The sequence below is a fragment of the Ischnura elegans genome, chromosome 3 (assembly GCF_921293095.1).
Source record: "Ischnura elegans chromosome 3, ioIscEleg1.1, whole genome shotgun sequence".
NCBI classification, from domain to species: domain Eukaryota; kingdom Metazoa; phylum Arthropoda; class Insecta; order Odonata; family Coenagrionidae; genus Ischnura; species Ischnura elegans.
In genome coordinates this window covers 103854958-103872449 of record NC_060248.1, presented here as the reverse complement: position 1 = coordinate 103872449, position 17492 = coordinate 103854958, and the positions used below count along the sequence as shown (strand labels likewise).

The following is a 17492-nucleotide window of genomic DNA, read 5'->3' as shown; positions in this document are numbered from 1 at the left end:
TGTTAATATATAGGTATTTAGCTTTTGCGATAAAAAATTATATTTTAGAAGCTTAATAATTTTTTATAATAATTTATTTTGCATAATTGAATGAATAATTAAAGCGAAATCAAACTATCAACAATAATACTAACTTGACTTATACAGTTGTACTAAGACACGGTGGCGAGCTGAGAAAATACAGCTGTTTTCAGTACACCTACCACAATGAAGTTCTACGGTTTTCTCATATTTGTTCTGTATTTATGTGGCGCACACGCTCTTTATTTTCACATTGGAGAGACTGAGCGAAAGTGTTTTATTGAAGAAATCCCTGATGAAACTATGGTTATCGGTGAGTACTCGATGGCACATTGGTGTTTATAGTTTGCCGACTTTCCGATGAGGGTTCGCTAAACTTGGTATCGTCTTGGACGTATGTGTTATCCGATGCTCAATAGTTAATTTTATTTAATTTAGGTAATTACAAGGTCCAGTTGTATGATCCACGAACTGGCGGCTTTATGCCCTCTAGCCCAGGTATAGGTATGCACGTAGAAGTGAAAGATCCAGAGGAAAAAACCATCCTTTCTCGGGTGAGGAATTATTTTGTTGTCCACTAAATATCTTTTATGTTCATACTGTATGCTACTGCGTTTTTATTGGGTTATTAAAACAAATAGCTCCAATCTTAAAGTTGTGTATGGACTGCAGTGTGGAGTGCAATGCTCCATTTCTTTTGGTCAACAAATTAATTTTGAACAGTGATATATGTCTTTGTTAATATTTTGAAATTATCTAAATGTATATTGTCTTTAATCTGAAAAACTTTTGCCATTGTTCTTTATGCTAGGAATATGTTGATAATTCCTTAGCTACAGCGTTTTGAGATCATTAAATCCGCATTCATTGATTATTGAAATGTATTTTCAGGTTTACAGCTCGGAGGGTAGATTTACCTTTACATCACACACTCCCGGTGAACACGTTATATGCTTGTATTCAAATAGCACCAAATGGTTTAGTGGGACACAGTTGGTGAGTTCGATTTATAATGATAATGCCCTTTTGCGACTTGTGTTAGTAACTTAGATAGTAATAAATGACCTTTCTTTCAGCGTGTTCACTTGGACATACAAGTGGGAGAACATGCTATTGATTACAAAAATGTGGCGCAAAAGGAAAAATTGACCGAGTTACAGCTTAGGGTGAGACAACTTTTGGATCAGGTGGAGCAAATAACCAAGGAGCAGAATTATCAAAGGGTATGTGTGGCTATCTTATTGGTGTATAGTAGTGTTTCCTGGCTGTAAGTGGGCACTGTAGGTTACGTTCGACGCGTAGAGCTCCAATTCGTTCATTTTACATTTTAACTACAAGTAAAGTGTACTAGAGTGTTGATTTCTCATGATTCATGTTGTTACTCTTTGTGGATGAGATTATATTTTTCCCAAATGGATCCCAATCGGTACAGATTTGATGGGGTCAATTATAACCTTATGAGTTCATGGTGAAGGTCCTAAAATGTAGCAGAAGTACTCAAGATGTAGCTCTTACTAATGGTGATACTTCCAGTCATTATGATACAAGATGAATCGTGTTCAACTGATAGCATTTCTGTCTCGTGATTGGAAAACTTGATAAACATACCAGTCAAGTTGGATGAAATTTATGTCTAAGTTATCTTTTAATACTTTTTTTTACATCTTTTCACTTGCGTGGTGACTGCCTGCATAGTCACTTGTTTGTGGAGTGACTGCATGCAGGTTAACTTTGTTTGTTCTTTTTTTTAATATGACTTATTCTTGTTGATCTTCAAATCAAAGACTCTCCCAGGACCTCAAAATCCATTTCAGAAGAAGGATTTTGAGATAAATTTTAGCATATATTCAAGGAAATGAACAGAAAAAACATTAGCCTTTACAATGCCATTGTTTATGATAACGTCATTCTTCGTTATAACCTCATAGATGCTTAATAGAATATTTCAACAATGAAATAAGTGTATGATAAACTGCCCATCGATTTTTCATTAAATAAGGGGTTGGTTACTGTGAGGAAAATGCAGATTAACTGATAGAGATAAGGTACTCTGCTCAGCAAGAGGTTGCAAGAAGAAGTGACTATTTTAAGAAAAGTAGATGAGGCGTGTGCCCTCATGAATGACCATTAATGTGTGAGCAGAAGGTTAATTCCAACCAAATCATGTTTTTAAAGCGAAATTTGCTTCCTAATCTGGCAGGATTGTAAGAGAGAAAAAGTGTATTGCCAAAAATAAAGTATTTTGCAGTGAAATTCATTGGTATCAACGGCTTTCAGGAGCAGCTGCGTATTGGGCTTTGCCATGTGAGCTTTTATGACCTGCAATGGCCACAAGCTTGCATGACAAAGCCGATATATGCAGCTGCTCCTGAAAGCCATTGATATTAAGTGTATTGTCAGTTTTCAAGAATTCTAAACTGGCCAAGGAACTTTTAGTATAAATTAGCAATTTTTTCTAAGAAAGAAGATGGAAAACAGGGAAGAGGCCTGTGAAGGTGAGAAAAGGTCATAGGTATTGGTACCCATGTATTGAGCTATCCATTTGTGAGATTTCAGTAGTCATTTAATTATTTGTGATAAGTCATTGCTGCACTCTTGAGTTAGTGCTTTGCTTTGCTTAAATACCGAGTATAGAAAGTGAGTGGAGTGATATTGTTGAGGTAATCATCATACCTCACAAGTGATTAATGTATTATACCCACCACACACAAAGATACTTTCTCTTTTTGAAATCCTCTGATTCACTAAGTTTATGTTATTTAAGTTCCTTCTACTTCATAAAGTTCAAGGAACTTTTTGATGAAGATTGAACCTTTTCACATTCAATGTATACATGTAATCGGTGGTGGTGCCAAGGATTCCCTGCCTCCCTCCTCCCCTCAGACAAGTGCTCCACAGACCTCGCAGCGTGGGGGAGCAGAGCTTGCATAGGGGCCTCCCTACAAAAATTTTTGTGGGGCCCCTAAGTAAGCCATGCTTCCCCGTGCCACGGGGTCTGTGGTGCCTTTATCGCCGTCACTGCATGTAATATGGAGGTATACTGGTCATCAAAATTTGTTTATGTTTCTTTTAACCCTTCCGTGACTGTGCCTAGAAAAAATTTACGTGAAAGACTGTGTGTCATCTCAGGTACTCCATTTATAATTCATATACTATATGTTGTATTTTAGTCTTTCTTGTAATTCAACACCATGGCTATGTTCTTAATGATAATAAGTTTCTTGTTTTGCATAATTTATAAATAAATTATCTAAGGCTACATTTAGGTTTTTACATTGCTTTTGTGCAAAATGGCAGGAATCTTTCGTATTTTGCTATTGTAACTGTACATTGACTAACAAGCTATGAAAACACAAGTGCAAAAGGTGCCATCATGTAGAATATTGGCGTTATTGAAGTTATAATATAATAAAAAATATTGAATTCAACTTTTATCCCTGCACTCTCATAGCAAACAAGTTTTTTTTTCCTCCTGCAAATAGGTAGCTGTGCAGGATAACTCAGTTACCCCACCAATAAAAATTGAAATTTTCAACAACAATTTAAGTGCAGAAAAAATCAATCCTCGCACCTAAATACCAATGAAGTGGTTGTACTCAAATCAAAAAAATATCAAAGTGACAAAATAAAAAAATTATACAGCATTAAGATAATATGGGGTAACTGAGTTACCCCACACTGTCACAGAAGGGTTAATTCTGAGGTCCTTCTTCAGTCAACCTTGAAGCCTTCAACAAAATTTTTGATCCAGATGGATAACAATGGTAATTTCTTTAAAAGAAAATAGTGACTTTCTACCATATCAAGTCCTCTGAGAAGATAGGCCCAAAATTTGTATCAAGGTAGTTGAGGTACAGCTACATTTCATCTGAGAGTGAGAAAGAATCCAATGCTTACTCCCCAAGCTAATCTAACTCCACCTATATCTCTTTTTTGGCATTAAGATTGTCCTTTAAGAGTCCCAAAATCTTCAATACTTAGCCCATACTTGAAGTGAGGAAGTTGATCTTAGGCCAGTCGAAACCCCTAACTCATGCCTTCATTTAGTTCCGACAGGAATTTATCAATTATAAAACAGCCAGGGAAAAAGAAAAAAATGCATTGAATATTGCATAGAAGCTTATTGTTGATTTATACAGTGTGAAATCACCACATAAAGTTAAAAGTAACTTGCATAAAAATGTTATCAATGTAAAAGATAAACAATTGATGTCATATAGTTAGTAAAATATTCATTTTTTACCTGGAATAAAAATATTTGGCTGTGATGTACTGTTTAGGTTGGTTTACTGGGAAGCAGATTGGTGAATCTGAGTATTGATACCTCCAGGGCCTCCAATAGATATACCATTGAGTACTCTGTATTTAACTTGAAAAATGGTTTTTCTTCCTTCATCTCATCCTGAAAAGCAATTTTCTGTCTATCCTCTTTAACTTTCCTATTTATATCAGCCTTCAGAATTCCTTCATTCTTCAGTATATAATATATCCATCACGTTCAGCACTTTCTTCTTCTTCTCCTCCATTCACCTCAACTTGTACACCGTATTCATACACTCGCCTTGAATGCTTGTAGATAGTTGGGTATGCATCCTCTAAAATAACAATTCAATGATATTTGTCATTAAATAACAGAAAGGCTGACATATGTCTACAATATCACCACTACAATGTATCATATGTATAATGTGTCAGCTTGTCCTCCATAGATTATGCAAGCAATGTCTGTGTGAGTACAGCCCTAAATGTTCTACATATGTACGTACATATTACTCTTCTCTGATGCGAGGATGGTGCTGTACATTTTAAAGAAATATGCATTCCCATCTTCTCGGTGACTTCTGCGTCTCATATGAAGCTTTGTTGTTGGATGGTATTTTCAGCTTTTGAAACAGCCATCTAGCTTAAGTTTCTTCTTTCAGCCCCATTGATCATTGGTGTGTTTATTCCCAATGTATCTCTTGTTGCTTCTTGTTATTTATCCATTAGCAATAGCTGTTGGTGTTTACACAATTCCATTTTTATCGTCTATTCATGTTGGATTTTTTGCTCCTAATATGATTTTGGAATGCATGTTAAGGATATAAAATAACCTTGTCAATTTCACATGTTACATTTCACACACTGGTTTCGTCACAGTGCAACACTAGACAATGTTGTACAATGGTGAAAATGGTTGTTTGAAATTAATTTTGTGAAATCAAAGTTATTTTATATAATATTTAGCAATTTCGCCAAGTTATGCCTGAAACTATTCATAACTGAAAATAATTTCCTATTTTAATCTTATAAATGACAGTTGAATATGACATATATTCATCTTTTAAACTACCCTTGGTTTTACCTTTTCTTTGAGTCATTTTACAGATTTTTTTATTGCCTAGAACTCCCTGGAGTTATATTGAAAGGCCCAAATGAAATTTTCTCGCATTCATTATTGATAATAATTGAATAACTATTTAATGATTCCAAAATTTTTCTTAGTTAAATTTCACTTTATGATGACATAATTTTTTATCAGCGGATTAATTTTCCTCACATAATTATGAGCGTGATTGAAAAAAGGGGTTCTTCTTTTGAGTTTTATTTTCTAAGGTAATTTTTATAGCACAGAGAAACCCAATGATACAATGAAAGCTTCAACATTTATGCAATCATAGTATCCTTCAAAGTCTCTCCATCTAGTATATGGTCTCACGAGGTTTTGAGAGTATTAATGCCTCATTTGAATTTTATTGCAGTTCCGTGAGGGCCGTTTCCTACAGACCTGTGAAAGCATAAATAAGGGAGTTGTTTGGTGTATAATATCTCACACTTTAATCCTTATGGTGATGTGTATCTGGACAATAAAACATCTCAAAAGCTTCTCTGAAGCTGAAGAATTGGTAGCTAATTAAATGATTTGTTCAGAATCTATGAAGTGTGCGACTTTCACCCTAATGATTACATTTAATTTATCATGTCACCACTAACCAGTACCCAGTGGGAGTAAATATTCAGGTTACCCATTCCTTGTCAGTGAACCATATTCATGAGTTTGAATGTTCGCAGAGAACAAATTAACAGCATGTGAAAACAAAGGGAACCAGTCTTGTGCAAATTCAACTGCATCTATGGTTCATTTCAAATGTCTTTGCGACTGAGAGGCACGCCCAACTTTGTTGGGGGGGGGTGAGGGTGTTGCACACATGTCTTCCCTTAAAACTGACCAAAATGCGATAGGCAGAGCCTAGTCTCCAAGAAATTCATTTGCTTTCAGATTTCCCGTGGTGAGTGCTTTGTGAATAAGTTATCTGTGTTGCCAAATGCGTGTTGCTTTCGCTTGTCGTGCCGTGGTAATTGCTCTCCTATGGCCCTTCAAATGGAAAATGGTCAAAATAAGGAATCCGAGCAGGAAGTGAAAGGGATGGGAATGGGTTAATCCCTTCGACCAAGGAGCTAGCCTGACTTCCCACCTTTTCTAAATGTGGTGGCTTGTGGGAAGAGGGTTTTTGAGACAGTCTTTTGTTTCCATTCACTGACAAAATCTTTTTGAGAAAGCATGGCAATGCCCGCATCTCTCTCTCTCCATTCCACATCACTAGTGTCACAGGTCCCACCTCCTGCCGTTATGCAGCATTCCGAGCTTGCATGACTGGGCCAGTCGCAGAGGTATTTTTAAAGGATCATGGCTACTTGGCATTCTCTTGGTATCAAAGTGATTCTTAGTACAGGAAATGGCATCCTTTGGTGGGGTTAGAAAAAATAATCGCTGTGAAAAATTTTAGATAGCTATTGAAATGCTGCTTATTTATGATGTGTACAATGCATCAAGTGTACATTGAAAGGCTCTTTGTGGATCTCTCCATTTCCCGGTTTTTCGCCGTGTTTTATCGTCACCGCCGACAACAAAACGCGGTGAAAACCCGGGAAATGGAGATATCCACGAAGTCTGAATGCCACGGAAGACTATTAGACAACATTGAAAGGCTCTTGTTCAATTCAATCATTTATTATCATTACATTGAATTTTCTTCCTGGGAAAGTCTCAAATACCAATATAATCTCCCAAGAGTGTTTTTTTTTGGGCGGATGCTGGGGCAGCATTGACCCTTTTCTATTCTCAAAGTCCATTTTTGAATTCCTTTTATGTGAAGCCATTTTGATGCCTATTTATTAGGTTTAATTATTGTCCGCATCAGCATTTGCACAAATCCAGTGGGTTAATGTGTGTGTTTGACTTGTTTTTATTTCATCCATGTGTATTAAAACATGCTAAAATTTAATTGTATGCTACTTGACACCATCTGCTACTTGCTGTCATTTAAAAAATCCTAATTAATTAAATTAGGATTTTTAACACGACAATAATCCTAATTCATTAATTTTTATTTCTAACTTCTTGGTAATGTAGCCAATTAAAACTTTGGCTCTTGGAAAAAGTTTCCTGGCCTATGCTTTATGGGAGTGCTTCTGCACCTGATTAGCATGTTCTCCCCTTTGGCAGTGGGCACCAGTGAAACTTCCTGATGTAATATTTCAGTCTCATTGCATAGTTCATAGTGACATTTTGTTATCCATTTCCCCTTGAGGGCCTTAGAGATTTTGATCAAATTAGCTTTCCTTAAGGTTAGTGATTCTTGTAATTGCAAAGTTGGTCTCAAGCTACGTGAAAATTATGATTTTTATGACTTTTCTTGCAGTTTCGTGAGGAGCGCTTCCGTCAAACCAGTGAAAGTACAAATCAGAGGGTTCTATGGTGGTCGATTGCCCAAACATGTGTCCTGTTGGTTATGGGTGCATGGCAAATGAAGCACCTGAAGAGCTTCTTTGAAGCTAAAAAGTTGGTGTAAGTGTGTTGCCATTTGAGGATTATTCTCTCATGAAGATGTCTTATACCATTTTCAACTGCAGCAGTCCAAGATACTGTGTGAGGAAGATAGTGAAGTGCTGCAACTGACTTTTTTGTTACTGAATCTGTCTTTGTTAATGAAAAGTCTCAAACCATCTGGGACAACAAAAGTTTTTAGTGAGTAAAAAAAATACAGACTGATTGTGTTGTTGTATATTTAAATAAATACTAATGATGCAAGCATGTTTAACTTCAATTAGCTTCAAGATTAGAATTAAGTTTTTGTCTTGAATGCCTACTATGCAGTGGTGCTGCGAGGGGGTGGGGTTTGGGGGATGAAACCCCCCAGAGCTCTGAGAAATTTTTAAGTTTAATCCATTTTACTTAATTGGATTGATAGTACTAACAGAATAGTGCAAGGATTAATAAAATATCCCTCAGAAAGCCATGAACTCACCATTTTGAACCATTTACCTTAAAATTCCGCAATTTATTAATCTCGCTCCCAGCCTTAATTCCTAGCTGCGCTCCTGCTACTGTGAATATGCCATCTCTAATCCTTGTGGGTAGAATAGGCATGATGTTCTGTAAGTAATTCACAGAATCACAGTGCATATATTTTTTGTGTGTCGAATTGGTATTGGGAAAATTTAAAATTAAGGTGGGAAATAAACTACAGCAAAATGGATACATACATGCAAAATAGAAGTGTTTGAATGACAGTCTTTGTATCACTATTTATGGCAATTCCCTTATGAAATAGCCCATGTAATTTTGCCGAATGACATAGCAACAATAGAAATTTGCAGCAGAAAATGTCCTGTTTAATGAGATCCTGTCAATACATACTGTTCTCAGGATGTTCTATATTTCTTAAGTATGGAGATTGAGATGCATTTATGTGTTTCCTTACATGTACTTCTATCCTTTCCCTTGGGCTACAACCTTGCTGTTGAGGAAAGGCTTGTGTGTTACCCCTTGAGATGCAGTATCTATGAGGGGAAACGTTGGTCTGTGGATTTCATGATTGGGTCATTCCACGTCAAATCACCCAGAAATTTTCAAAATGACACCCACCGACTCGGATTTAAATGAAATTTTTTTCACCAGCTACTATCACCTATCTAATGACCCATGTAAAATATTTCCTCTCTCACTCTCATAGTTTGCAAGATATGAGGAGTCAAAGTTTGAGATGTTTGCTCAGAAGTGGCGCTAGTGGGAGTCAAATTCCAGAGTGCAGGGCACAGGGTAAAAATTCATAACTCAGAAACCACATAATATATTTGAATGAAATTTTGACCCCTTGTCTATCCAAGTACATAGCTTCCATAGCAATGTCTTTTATTCCCCTTGCATTGTTATGTTGGCCAAAATGATGTCAACAGTTGTTAATTAACCGATTTTTTTAGCTCAAAAACATTACTTCATATTTTCAGAATTATCACCAAAAGGCAGAGCAGTTAACTCATCCAATTTTTTTTTAAATTGAAGGTTAATATGTGCTCCAATATACTGTGAAATAAAAATGGTGGTGTTTTGACTGCCACTATGAGTATTTCAGGTTTTACTTTTTTTTCTGCCCCTGTGAGAGGGATTTTGGACACGTACTGTAAGATAATAAGTATAAGTGTATCCATACCTTCATGAGGATATATTTGAAATATTGGTCAGTAAATCTAAGACCAAACATGTAGTCTAGTGAATGTGGCTCTTGTTCATACATTTTTTCTAATAGCAATACTTGGCTTGTGGCAGCTTAGGGTAAAAAAATCCAAATGGCTCAGAAATGTGAAATGATGCTTTTTTCCTGGAATTTACCCATTTTTCAAGTGTTTAGTTTATGGAAAAATTGGTATCAAAATACATTAGGCTCTTACTGTGCATTAGAGGATAAATGGAAATACTAATTTCAATAAAATTATTTAAATAATACACTTCAATGTGTTGAAGGCATCTCCCGAACATCTCTGGAGGCTCTCTCGGGCAAACTAAACGCTTTACAGTACCTCCAATTCCATCACATGGGGATATTCCATGGCTTGTAGCAAAGAATGTCCATGATACCATCAAGGAGAAATCCTGGTAATGCTTGCAAAGATTGAGTAATATTTTGCATTTCTTGTACCATCCTGCACAACCATCACTAAAGTAACTCAATTTTTTTTACTATAGTAAAATTTTCCTTAACAAAGCAAAATATTATTCTTTGGGTTTCATAAACAAAAGCTACATCATGCTCTGAATCATCTGACAAGATGCATAAACTGGAAATAATAAGCTGTTTAGTCAGGAGATCTAGAGTGTAAATCACAACAGGGTGTACCGTACAACTATCACTTGTCCAGTGATTCCCTTGTGCCTCATCCTGGATAACATATGAGTAGTTCTCGCTGAAGTCAAAGAGAACAGCTGCTTCATGGGGTCCAAGATTTTCTTTCATTTTCTTAAGGTAGTTTGCCTGTACCTTCGTAATAAATGAATGGGGCACCAGTTTTTCCACTCTTTCAATTTAAGTTGATGGGTACTCATCAAATGTCACCGTGAAGTTCACCAGTTGATATGTCACTGGAAACCCACTGACTGTATGAAACTTCATCTCCAGGGTCACATTCTTCAAACTTTTTCAGCAGTAAGCTTTTCAATTTTTCACGTGAAGGACACTGAGAGCAATGTCGCAGTGTACAGTCCCTATTATTTCTAGAGCACACGAAATAACCAATTAGGTCCTGGCTTGTTTCCTCTATATTGCAGGCACTAAGCAGTAGGTTGACATTTTAATGAATTGTGCAAAAACACACTGAATGCGTTCCAGGGCATCCTGCTACCACAAACCATTTTGGACCTAGGTTGCAGAATTTAGAAAAGCCAATTTTAATTCTGGGAAAGTCAAATTTAAAAGTGGAATACAATTCCTTCAAGTTAGCAAGTAATAATCTCTTCTGAACATGTACATTTTTGGAGATACTTATGGAATCTTTCTTTCCAGGCATCATTCTGGAGTACTTATCACTTTCATAGAAAGTCCTAACTAATTGTAATGTTTTATTTTTGCCTTCCCTTTTCTCAATTCAGGTGCAGCTAATTTTCCATTGTCTCTGAAAAGTTCTGTTGCCTGGCGGGCAGTGTACTCACTCACATGAAACTCTTCCATTACTTTCTTCCTGCTCCATGAAGTTGGTACCAATGATAACAGATGTACCTTTCCTTGATGGGTGCTTGATGTGTCAACTTTTTCTTTGATTAACCCGTCAGCGTCCAAAGTTTTTTTTTAAATTCACACATATTTCACTTTTAAAAAATATGATACATATGAACTTCACACAAAGAACACAATTCAAACTGACTGAATAATGGAGGAAACCTTCTACTAAGTATGTGCACCGACGTGTATGCTAAAATTCACATATTAAATACATTGCCGGAGCATTGGCTCAGCACTGCACTGGGTGCCCTATGGCACCTGTGGGCGTTGACGGGTTAAGTCTATGAGCACATCTATATCATGAACTTTCTGAAGTAGTTCTTTTGGCAGTTTTGGGTCATCCTTTTCTGGAGATAATTCTTTATCAAGAACTCTTTTAACTTTCCTTTTAAAATTACTGCATGCTGACTCTACTTTCCTTTTAGCGTAGGTTGACCTTCTGTGAGATAATATGCCATGAAATTTTAAAGGTGACTCCTCTGTATCTTGCAGCATTCTGTTAAGTAGCTCAGTTGATTTTTCTTGGGATACTGTTGTTTCAAAATTCAAAATACTATCACTGCTGTCACTATCTACTGCTTCAACATCAGAAAGCTCATTTCCAAACCTGGAGTGTTTCTGTACTTCCTCCCTACATGGCTGGCATACTTTCATTCCTGGCACTAATTTCCGAAGAGTTGGGATTTTACAGGCCTTTTCTGCAAATTCAAGACTTATATTTCTCAGTGATTTTGATATTTTCTTCTTGTGGCTCTTAAAAGGATCAAGACTATATATTTGGTAGGTTTCATACTTTTTCAAATAGTATATTCTGTGATGTTCGCAGAAATTGGATAGGACTTCCCCAGGTACACCACTTCTGAGAGATAACAGCTGTTTTTCAAGCATACTCATGATCTCAATTTTGTTCAGTTGCACAGTTCAGTGTAGCTTTTTTTGAGGCAATCAGATGCAGTTACTTTTCCAATGCTGCACAGTTCAACAATTTGCTCATTTTTAAGCATAGTGGAGACACTAACCTTTTTTAATGTCGAAGTTCACAATGAGCAGCTTCGCCTAACCCATAGCACACACAATTAATGTATTGGTAAAAATACACTGATCGTACGCACAGAATAAACTTGGACACCCGTGGAGCATCTTTATACAAGAAGACTTGGCAGAAGACTAAAAGTGGTACCCTAGAATCTATTTTGATTTATCATGCCCTCACTGTGATACATTGTAACACTTTATTCTTCCTAGAGATTGCACTTAATTCTCTTATTCCTTGGGGAGATGGAATAACACTGAAAAGTGAGGCTGAATAGGTGGGATTGTATTACCTTCTCAAGTTTGTCATGTAATACAATCATATGTGAGGCAGGGGAGAAAACAATGTGGCACATAATTTCAGAATTATCTCTCCCAGTGAAATAGAAATTTAATACTCCAGTTGCCATCAAGGAATGTGGATATTGGTGACAACCTGCTGCATATCTATAAGTAATACTATTTGCTCTGCCAGCTCTTCCATCACTATGGGTTTGGAAGACCGTACTTCTTCTGTGAAAGTGAGGCTAACTTTGTACAACTCCAGTTCAGCGGGACTCATTTAATCACTTTTTCACAGATCTTAACAAACTTGTACATTGCATGTGCTTATGATGACCACTGGTTTTTTGGATTAGTGATTTCTAAACACGAGGAAGAACATGATGTGAATGTGAAATTTATGCACCCATATCGAAAATCCCCATGTGATGGAATTGGTGGTACTGTAAAGCGTTTAGTTTGCCCGAGAGAGCCTCCAGAGATGTTCGGGAGATGCCTTCAACACATTGAAGTGTATTATTTAAATAATTTTATTGAAATTAGTATTTCCATTTATCCTCTAATGCACAGTAAGAGCCTAATGTATTTTGATACCAATTTTTCCATAAACTAAACACTTGAAAAATGGGTAAATTCCAGGAAAAAAGCATCATTTCACATTTCTGAGCCATTTGGATTTTTTTACCCTAAGCTGCCACAAGCCAAGTATTGCTATTAGAAAAAATGTATGAACAAGAGCCACATTCACTAGACTACATGTTTGGTCTTAGATTTACTGACCAATATTTCAAATATATCCTCATGAAGGTATGGATACACTTATACTTATTATCTTACAGTACGTGTCCAAAATCCCTCTCACAGGGGCAGAAAAAAAAGTAAAACCTGAAATACTCATAGTGGCAGTCAAAACACCACCATTTTTATTTCACAGTATATTGGAGCACATATTAACCTTCAATTTAAAAAAAAATTGGATGAGTTAACTGCTCTGCCTTTTGGTGATAATTCTGAAAATATGAAGTAATGTTTTTGAGCTAAAAAAAATCGGTTAATTAACAACTGTTGACATCATTTTGGCCAACATAACAATGCAAGGGGAATAAAAGACATTGCTATGGAAGCTATGTACTTGGATAGACAAGGGGTCAAAATTTCATTCAAATATATTATGTGGTTTCTGAGTTATGAATTTTTACCCTGTGCCCTGCACTCTGGAATTTGACTCCCACTAGCGCCACTTCTGAGCAAACATCTCAAACTTTGACTCCTCATATCTTGCAAACTATGAGAGTGAGAGAGGAAATATTTTACATGGGTCATTAGATAGGTGATAGTAGCTGGTGAAAAAAATTTCATTTAAATCCGAGTCGGCGGGTGCCATGCCTGGGTGAACTGACATGGAATGACCCGATTACGGTTCTAATATGTACTGCTACCAAAATGATTGGACTATCAGTCTAATGCCACATGTTGTGCAAGTGGTACTTGGGATATTAAATAGACAAATGGAGTTGAGGGCAAACGAGTATTTGGGCAAAGATCAGTTTGGTTTTAGAAAAGGAAACTCAACTTCAGATGCAGAAGCAGTACATAATGAGGTTGCTAGTGGAGAGGAACCTAGAATATACCCAGTAGGTTCATGCCTGCTTTGTGGTTTTTAAAAAAGCATTTGATATAGTTGACTGGGTAAAGTTGATTGATATTCTCAAGAAAATAGTTGTATATCAGAGGGATAGGTAACTAATTTGTAATCTGTATGCGACCCAGACTGCTTAAGAGAGGGAAGTGGGCGGAAAATCTGGGTGGGGGGTGGCCGAGGAGTGAGGCAAGGCGGTCCACTATCGCTGTTACTTTTTCACATGTGAGCTGGGGAGATGGTAATGGAGGCATGGGATGAGCTGAAAGCTGGAGTGAAATTGAGGGATCACTGAGGTTCGCGGATGACTTGGCATTGATTAGCCAGTCAGCGAGAGAGAGAGAGGCTCAAGTGGATGTGTTAGACAAGTTACGAGAGGAATGGTACAATTGTTCAAGAATAACAAGGTTATGTGGTTTTGTAGAGCATCGGGAGCTAGGAATGAGAGACTCAAGATAAATGTAGATTGTAATACCCTTAGGGACAAAAACGGAGAACTATTGATTGAAAACGATGAAAAAGGGAAGAGATGGAAGGAATATCTGGAAGATTTGTTCAAAGGAAGTCGCCTCAGAACGAATGCTATTGAAAACGAGAGGGAAGTGGATGCTGATGATATGGGAGCCCCAATTTTAAGATCGGAATTTGATGTGGCTGTAAGAGACCTCAGGATAAATAAAGCGTCTGGCATTGATGACATTCCTGCAGAGCTAATTAAAAATTCAGGAGAGAAGACGTTGAACCAGCTATACAAAATCATTAGTGAAATGTATACGACAGGTGAGATACCAAAGGATTTCGAGAGGAACATTATAATCTCTATTCCTAAGAATAAAAGAGCGGAGAAGTGGGAAGATTTTAGGACCATAAGCCTAACTACACATACGTCTAAGACACTGACAAGGATCATCTATAGAAGAATAGAACGAAGAGCAGAAGAGTTCTTGGATGAGGACCAATTTGGATTCAGAAAATATAAAGGCACAAGGGAAGCAATATTGGCCCTTAGGCTGCTCATAGAGAAGAGAATGGAAAAGAACAAGCCAACATTCTTTGCGTTCGTGGACTTAGAGAAGGCATTTGACAACGTGGATTGGAGCAAAATGCTTGGAATCTTAAAGGAAATTGGGGTTCTTTACAATGACAGAAGAATCATTCACAGTTTATACAAAAATCAAGTAGTGGTGATAAAATCAGGGCCCAGCAGTGAAGAAGCAAGAATTAGGGAAGGAGTGCGACAAGGCTGTACATTGTCACCCGTAATTTTCGACGTTTACATCGAGAAAGTCATTAATGAAATCAAAGAAAAGGCATTGGGAGTGAATATCTATGGAGGAAAAATTAACATGCTCAGATTTGCCGATGACATAGCTGTTATAGCAGAAACAGAGAAGGATTTGAAAAATATTCTGGTTAATATGGGTAGGGTAATGAGTAAATATCAACTGAAAGGAAGCACGAAGAAAACCAAGATATTAGTATGCAGCAGAAGAGAAGTCAAGACTAACATTAAAATAGGGAAGCAAAAACTGATAGAGGTGGATGAATTCAGTTATAAGGGAAGCAAGATAACTAGTGACGGGAAAAGTAAGAAATAAATTATCAGCAGAATAGCTCAGGTGAAGAGAGCATTCCACCAAAAGAGAGACCTGCTTACAGCGGGAAACTTAAATATGGAAGTAAAGAAACAATTTATAAGAACCTACATTTGGAGTATGCTCCTATACGGAAGTGAGGCATGGACAATGACCGCAGTGGAGAAAGCAAGGATAGAGGCCTTTGAAATGTGTTGCTACAGAAGAATGATGAAAATCAAATGGATCGACCGAGTTAGTAACGAGGGAGTCCTAAGAAGGGTAGGAGAGAAGAGAAGCCTCATGAAAACCTTAATAAGAAGACGGAACAACCTTATAGGCCACATCTTGAGACATGATGGCCTGATGAAGACAATCGTCGAAGGACAAGTGGAAGGCAAGAATGGAAAAGGAAGACCTCAAACAAAATATATGGAACAAGTAAAGAGAAGAAATACGTAGGTGTGAAAAGATTAGCTGATAGGAGAACTGAGTGGAGAGCTGCGTCAAACCAATCCTAGGATTGTTGACCAGTGATGATGATGATGAGGCAAAATCTTGAGCAGGTAGACTAATTCAGCTATGTATTTTGGCAGCACATTACTGGAAAATGGATGTGGTGGATATGACATCAGGAAAGAATTGCATAAGCAGAGGAGGCGTTTATGAATAGGAAGAAGTTTATCAGAGTATTTTTATGTAAGAGTTTACAGAAAAGGCTAGCAAACAGTCTATTAATGGAGTGTAGCGCTTTACGGTGGAGACACATGGACACTAGGGTAGCAGGATAAGAGACGACTGGAGGCATTAGCAGAAGAAGTTCGAAGGGTATGAGCCAGACCAAAGGTCCATGTGATGTTGTCACACGAGAAACAGTTTGAATGGATGTGGGAAATTCTACCAACTAAACCAAAGCTTCTCTAAACATGGCAATCTGTAAAATGAACCTCGGATTGCACTGTGGGACCTGGCCCACGGGCAGGTGCCATAGGTTGCTGCGAGGTCCTAATCATGTAAAACCATCATATAGACTGATCATCAGCAGCAGCATCTAATAAAGATGATGGAGTAGGAAGTAATGAATGCAGGGACATAGAATATTATTTCCTTGGGAACTCCATTATGAATTTAATATTCGCAATTATGACAATGATGAGGGAATGTTACCTAGAAAATATATAAAGGGAGATTAGTTTTTTTTAGAGACTCAATGACGTAATATGGAAGCTAGTGGAGCCTAATGGCATTAAGTGTTAAGGGTGAAATGCACATTACACACATACAGTGGGGTGAAGGAAAATCTACCAAGGGTAAATTTGGTATTAAAAGGGAAACTGGGTTAGAGTGTGCTAGGTATAGAGCAAGTAAGACATAATACTCAGGTGGTTGACATTGAGGCACGACTCATCAACTGTATGGAGGTTCCAGTGTACATGCCCACAAGCATCCACAGGGAAGAGGTAGTAGAGGGGATGTTTGAACAGCTCCAGGAAATCCTGGTTACTATAGTTGTGATAGGGGACTGGAACCCTTCAGTCAGGGAAGGTAGGGATGGAAATGAAATGGCAGATTATGGATTACAAAAGAGAAATGACCAGGGAGAGAATGCAGTAGAATTTTGGAGGAAGAAAAAGTAATTCATCCCAAACACATGGTTCAAACATCAGTATCGGCAGAGGTCAGTGGCGTAGCCAGGGGGGGGGGGGTCCCCACCCCCGAAATGTAAAAAAAATTATTTTCCCCATAAAAGATAACAAAATATTGAAAAAATCATGAATTTACAAAATATATTTTTAACAAATGAAGTTTCTTCGATTATGAAAAGCATTATAATAACCGTATTTCTCCGAATATAGTCCCACCCATAATTTTGAGGCTTCAGTTTCAGGAAAAGTTTAAAAAATACAT

At 37.3% G+C, this 17492-nt stretch overlaps 1 protein-coding gene across 1 annotated transcript; it reads left to right on the top strand.

Annotated features, from left to right (window-relative positions):
- The first annotated feature begins 118 nt into the window (after positions 1–118).
- LOC124156285 (transmembrane emp24 domain-containing protein eca) lies at positions 119–8093 on the top strand. The gene is made up of 5 exons (XM_046530732.1): positions 119–334; positions 460–575; positions 913–1017; positions 1098–1244; positions 7704–8093. The coding sequence occupies exons 1-5, from the start codon at positions 208–210 to the stop codon at positions 7851–7853; spliced, it is 645 nt and encodes a 214-aa protein (XP_046386688.1). The 5' UTR covers positions 119–207; the 3' UTR covers positions 7854–8093.
- The last annotated feature ends 9399 nt before the right edge of the window (positions 8094–17492 follow it).

Bases quoted from the DNA above. Each gene is read 5' to 3' on its own strand.
- LOC124156285 (XM_046530732.1), top strand. From the start codon at position 208: ATGAAGTTCTACGGTTTTCTCATATTTGTTCTGTATTTATGTGGCGCA. The intron at 335-459 runs GTGAGTACTCGA...TATTTAATTTAG, and splicing joins TGATGAAACTATGGTTATCG to GTAATTACAAGGTCCAGTTG. The intron at 576-912 runs GTGAGGAATTAT...ATGTATTTTCAG, and splicing joins AAAAAACCATCCTTTCTCGG to GTTTACAGCTCGGAGGGTAG.